A 6,083-nucleotide genomic window follows, 5' to 3' on the forward strand; every position below is an offset into this window, starting at 1 on the left:
CGAACTTTTGAGCTTGTCAAAATTTATATTTTATAGCCAAATCACATTGATTGGAAAAAAAGTTCAACTTGATCGGGTAATGGTGTAGTACAACGCACGCAGCACGACTTGCGTACTGCTACATACATAATACTATCAATGGCATTACCACTAGGACGCCTCACATTCACCATTGGTATGTGACCTGTACGATAGAGGAGGATTGATCAATTCGAGTCCAGCAATTTGTGATTTTCCTGAGATCTCATTGGATATGAAAATCGTAGGGCCAGCTCCCTACGATTTCGTCAAATCACAAATGGATTGCGAAATTTTATGTTTGCTACAAACTTGTATATAACTTGGAAAAAAATTGAGGTGGAGGATTTCAAAATGGCGAAATCGTAGGGGTGTGCGCCTACGATTGCATTCAAAAGTCACGTTCTGGCCTACGAATTCCGTAGAATGAAACTCAGGCAAAACTCGACCCATCAATGGTCGGTGACGTTATGAGTATTGTAGGTCACAGTCTGTGAGCATTTACATTTAAGGTAGGTAATATATCAATTGTTAACACTGTTTTGGTCGAATTTTGGCACACCGAAGTTGTATTGTTAAGCACCTCATCACACAAAATAGATACTGCTCAATGATTGGTTAACGTTTGCTTTTGCGGGAAAACAATGAACATGCGCACGATGTGGCTGTGTGTGTGGCAATGAATTTGGTGTCATTAACGTTTGACGATTGCGCCAGCTCACCCCAACAACATCAGGCCCATGGCGAAGTCAAGATGACACTACACCCAAGCAACGAAACGCCAAATGGTGACCGACCCTCGATGGGCCGAATAACCACTCGCTACCATGACAGTAAACGTAGACAGACGTAAAAACAGGCATTTGATGTACGCAAAAACGTTATGGGGGTGTTCGTGTAGGGGGGCAGCGTGGGTTGGACTTGCTGGCGCTTGTGGGGGAAGGGGTTCGCATCTGCTCGTTGTGGGGTCACGGTTTACCCCCCATTCTGGTGTTTTTTTGTCCTCGCACTAGTATAGGGTATATTTGGGCTGGGTAGTGGATGCAGATGAGGTGTGAACTGCCGTGATTTGGTAATAAGTTGCCTGCATATATGCCCAAGAAGGTTTATCATGGAAGATGGTTCGAAAACCTTGTGGAAAGGTTGTGCTATGGGGAAGAAAGGACGAGGCGATCTATCTATGCCAAGAATGCAAGCGCACAGTTTGGTCGAACCCCACACGGTCGTCAGAGTAGAGGGTGGACAACGTAACGTTACCCTGCAGCGGGGATCGGTGGAGACCCAACCAAAGTTCCTCAGGCTTGACGCGGTGTGCAAGCGTCAGCGACTCGGGGGTCATGTCCTGAATTAGCTCCTGGCGCTGCACCTGTTGTGATGCAGGACTCACTTCCGACTGGTCTGCCTCCTGGAGAGCAGAAATGACCTGTTTAAGGGTCATGTTGTCGGGATGCCATTCCAATCGCTTGTTTTTGACGTGTATTCGCTTAACCCAGAGAGTCGGATACGGTGGAGCAATCCACACCACGGTCTGCCACGCGGCAGGTTGTGATGGGCTTTGTATAGCCCCATTTATCGACTTGCCACTTCGCAATGTCAGGGATGGAGTGAAGGTCGTCGAAGAAAATGGGAGTAACCCAATCCGCCAGAGTGAACGTCGCCTCACCCTCTTTACGCTTCGTTGTTCGATTGGGTGTAGTGTATTCCTCCACCTCCATGAAGGCTGAAGACGGGGTCCTCAAGGGGATTGGGATGCTGCCCATCCGTTGTAGGGGTTGGTTCGGCAGGGGGGATTGGATTCCATCCCCAAGTCCACATCTGTGGCTCCTAGTCAGCAGCCTGGTGGGATCGGCTTGCGTTTCCCTCGTTTGTCTTCAGTTTACGTTTCAATGAACTGGCCTGGTCATGCTCATCACGCTCAGTGGCGAACATACTATCAAGGTCGAGACAGTGGTGCGAACGCCCTCCTGTTTTGGGTACACGGGACGGCGTGTAGTGTTTGGAATATACCGCATATGTCCCTCCCTGGAACCGTAATTGGTCCACAGGGTGGTTGTTGATGATGAGGTTCGTCGGCATGTCATCGGTGCAAAAGTAGATGCGCCAAGCATTCGTGTGGCACGACGTGCCTGCGTTCGTCGATCTGAATCCCTGAAACAGAGGCAACGTCTTAAGGCGACGAAGTACTTTCATCAAATCGACAGAGTCGAAATTGTACCGGATGTTGGTGATGTCCACGTAGAACCGGATATCGAGGCCCCTGCTCGCCCCACCTGCTCCAGTAAGTAAGGGGGTAATCACTGAGAACGACGTGACTAGGATACGCATAGTCTGCCCAATCATGGCCTACTTGGTGGCTTCTTACGCCACCGTAACCACCATATCACCCCACAGGGCTGATTTAGCACGACGAAGTTGTCCAGGTGTGTGGCTCTATCAACTTCTTGATTGTCCTCGAAAATAGCTGCGATTATCTGGTCATACTTGAAAGAGGCCAGAGATGTACCAGTTTCGACCCAGAAGGTGGCCGTACCCACCTTTTGCTTGTATGGTGTGGCCTCGTCAATGGCCCACAGAAGAGAGTCATAGTCACAGGTTTCATCCTGAGCGAGAGCCAGGAGTTTCTCCACCATGGCGTTTGACGGCCGAGTAAGGACTTTCTTGACCTTGAATGATGCCGTACGCCCTGTAGCCCCCGCAAGCGTGGAAGCATTAGTTGGACGAGCACCACTAGCCTCAAGCAGCGTCGGCGGCGATACAAACGGCTCGTGAGCAGCGTTGACAGCCGGATCCCCATCATACGGCAGGCAGGACGATTGGGGGGCAGAGGGGCAGACGAGAGTCGTGACTGCCAGGGACTGTGGCAGCGGCCATGCGTGGGTCGTTTGTGGTGTTCGAAAAATGGGCAGAAAAGGTACTCGAACTTGTGCGGGGTAGACAGCAAAATTTGTAGTGCGCCGTTGGTTTAGTCGTAAAATACATGATTATGGAATTGAACAGGTATCAGTAGTTTTAAACATGAGTATTGAGATACCTTTCATGCATTCATATAGGTATAAGTACAATTTTGGCCCAATGAAAACGGATTGATGTTTTGCTTCGATGAAAAAGTCAGATCATCAGTGGTTATTCGGCCCATCGAGGGTCGGTCACCATTTGGCGTTTCGTTGCTTGGGTGTAGTGTCATCTTGACTTCGCCATGGGCCTGATGTTGTTGGGGTGAGCTGGCGCAATCGTCAAACGTTAATGACACCAAATTCATTGCCACACACACAGCCACATCGTGCGCATGTTCATTGTTTTCCCGCAAAAGCAAACGTTAACCAATCATTGAGCAGTATCTATTTTGTGTGATGAGGTGCTTAACAATACAACTTCGGTGTGCCAAAATTCGACCAAAACAGTGTTAACAATTGATATATTACCTACCTTAAATGTAAATGCTCACAGACTGTGACCTACAATACTCATAACGTCACCGACCATTGATGGGTCGAGTTTTGCCTGAGTTTCATTCTACGGAATTCGTAGGCCAGAACGTGACTTTTGAATGCAATCGTAGGCGCACACCCCTACGATTTCGCCATTTTGAAATCCTCCACCTCAATTTTTTTCCAAGTTATATACAAGTTTGTAGCAAACATAAAATTTCGCAATCCATTTGTGATTTGACGAAATCGTAGGGAGCTGGCCCTACGATTTTCATATCCAATGAGATCTCAGGAAAATCACAAATTGCTGGACTCGAATTGATCAATCCTCCTCTATCGTACAGGTCACATACCAATGGTGAATGTGAGGCGTCCTAGTGGTAATGCCATTGATAGTATTATGTATGTAGCAGTACGCAAGTCGTGCTGCGTGCGTTGTACTACACCATTACCCGATCAAGTTGAACTTTTTTTCCAATCAATGTGATTTGGCTATAAAATATAAATTTTGACAAGCTCAAAAGTTCGAATCAATGTGGTTTTTGTTCCAATCAATGTGATGCAAATCTGGTACCATAGTTTATTGCCAGCACACTGGAGGCAATCATTTCCTCGGGCTTCTCATACCCGGAGAACTCGATGCTCCTCCTTGTCCCGGGTGAATCACCTTCTTTCACTTTCGGGACCGCCTCGTGTATCAACCATGGTGGTCGCACAGCCCCCCTCCCCACATTTACCCTCGCGCCGGTCCACCTAGAGCATTCGAACCCCATCGACGTTGTCCACCACCACATGCCCCAGCCTTCCCAGGGACTGACACACATCAAATCTCCATTCTCACGACCAACATAAACATGAAGTCCAATGGCTACAAGCTTGCTGAGACACTCCTTTCCGAGCACACGGTTGTGGTCCTGCAGGAAACCAAGCTGGCCACTAAGTTTCAAACTGGTATCTTTCGACTTCACCTCGACCATGAAATTGGGCGGGGCAATTACTTCCTCGCCATCAATTATCATGGGCAATCAGCGGTGGTGGCCGAAGCCCTCCGAAGCAGCGGGGTCATGATGTTCTATCACAAATCGAATCCATTCTTCAAGCGCCTGTACCACGAGTCCCACCTGGATGTCCCAGACAAATACATGGTGGTAAATACTCGCTGGGGTGATACGCCGGTGTACTTTCACAACGTATTATGCCCCCATCCCCAACGGAATTCATGAGGATTACTTCTCTTCTCTTCCTCGCAACTTCCCCCCACATGCCAAGCACTTTATCATGGGTAATTTCAACCTTTCGATGGACCGCCTCCTTGACTATGAAGGCGAGGCCTCGAACTACCACGGCGGTCGAGTCGAGTGCATTGATTGGCTGCAATCCCTTCGGGTCGTAGATGCATGGCGCATCCACCACCCCCATGAACGGTATACTCGTCGCCCCATGGACGCAACCGCATTGATTACACATTTGTCGATACTCCCACCATATATGCGACCTACAAGGACGCAATGTACTTTCGTTCCGAGCATTTTGCAGAGCACATATGCCACTCTGTCACACTCCAGACAACAGACGTGCAAGTTGGATGGGGCTATTGGAAGCTCCATCCAACTTGCACGTCTGTTGTCTGGAGTGTCCCCAAAAGGATGCTGGAGATTCCCGAGGTGACTTCGGCGATCATATCAGAGGCCAGGGCTCTCGTACCTATCCTGCTACATGCCCACAACCCCGGAGTCGTCTGGGCAGGCTGGAAGAAGCGAACCAAAGACTTCGTCGAGCACTACCACACCCATCATATCGCCTACAAGGGCTTAACAGTCCAACGGGCGGAGCAGGATTGGGCCACAGCTATGGTGCAGGCTTCTCGTGGTGAATTGAGAGCAGATCAACTGATCCTGGAACGCACCAAACCGATTAATCTGAAATGGAGACAGAACCAAAACGATGTCAGTTTCGGCTTCTACACATCCAACTCTGAAGTATCGACATCGCACTTCTTCCGACGACCACAGGAGACTGTCGACAAGGTGTCCATCGCCACTGTCACCACAGGCGATGGTCGTGTTTCCTTTCACCCACAAGACATCCACCAGGCCATCCATACGCGATGGTCCTCCATCATGCGCGAGGGAGACTTCGCACCCCCAATCGCGCCGCAAGGAGGCAGTTTTTTGCGGTGTCTGAAGACACGTCTGACGGAGGAACAACGCTCGGGATTAGATGAGCCCATTACGCCAGCCGACCACACTGCTTTTCAAGGGCGGGGAACGTAGCCACCCCGGCCATTACCGACCCATCTCCCTCATACCTGTAGAGAGGTTAAGGCGCTCTCTCGGGTGCTGACTCACAGACTCCGAACGATCATACCCCTACTCGTGCAGACGGCTTTGTGACTGGGTGGAGGATACATGACCATGTCATTTTCCTTTAAGGACCTCCAGCATCAATGTACCCTGGAGGACGATGAGGCGTATGCCATGTTTCTTAACTTATGCCATGTTTCTCGACTTTGAGAAGGCTTACGATCAAGTGAATTGGGAGTTCATGTCCTACACCTTAGAGGCTTTCAACATTGGACCCTGGTTCATTCAGTGGATCCAGCTCCTCTACCGAACACCAATCGTGTTCCTTCTGCTC

The 6,083-nt window shown here is 49.5% G+C and overlaps 2 protein-coding genes across 2 annotated transcripts; one reads left to right on the forward strand and one right to left on the reverse strand.

The window, feature by feature from the left end:
• Positions 1–1,192: 1,192 nt before the first annotated feature.
• H257_18926 (hypothetical protein) lies at positions 1,193–2,648 on the reverse strand (the record flags this gene model as incomplete). Its single annotated transcript, XM_009848073.1, has 3 exons — positions 1,193–1,546; positions 2,026–2,288; positions 2,522–2,648. 3 exons carry the CDS (start codon positions 2,646–2,648, stop codon positions 1,193–1,195), a joined length of 744 nt encoding a protein of 247 aa, XP_009846375.1.
• Positions 2,649–4,300: 1,652 nt separating this feature from the next.
• On the forward strand, positions 4,301–5,719 carry H257_18927 (hypothetical protein; the record flags this gene model as incomplete). The annotated part of the gene is made up of 3 exons (XM_009848074.1): positions 4,301–4,594; positions 4,671–4,870; positions 5,092–5,719. The coding sequence occupies 3 exons, from the start codon at positions 4,301–4,303 to the stop codon at positions 5,717–5,719; spliced, it is 1,122 nt and encodes a 373-aa protein (XP_009846376.1).
• Between the last annotated feature and the right edge of the window lie 364 nt (positions 5,720–6,083).

The sequence above is a fragment of the Aphanomyces astaci genome (assembly GCF_000520075.1).
Source record: "Aphanomyces astaci strain APO3 unplaced genomic scaffold supercont1.270, whole genome shotgun sequence".
Classification (NCBI taxonomy): domain Eukaryota; phylum Oomycota; class Saprolegniomycetes; order Saprolegniales; family Verrucalvaceae; genus Aphanomyces; species Aphanomyces astaci.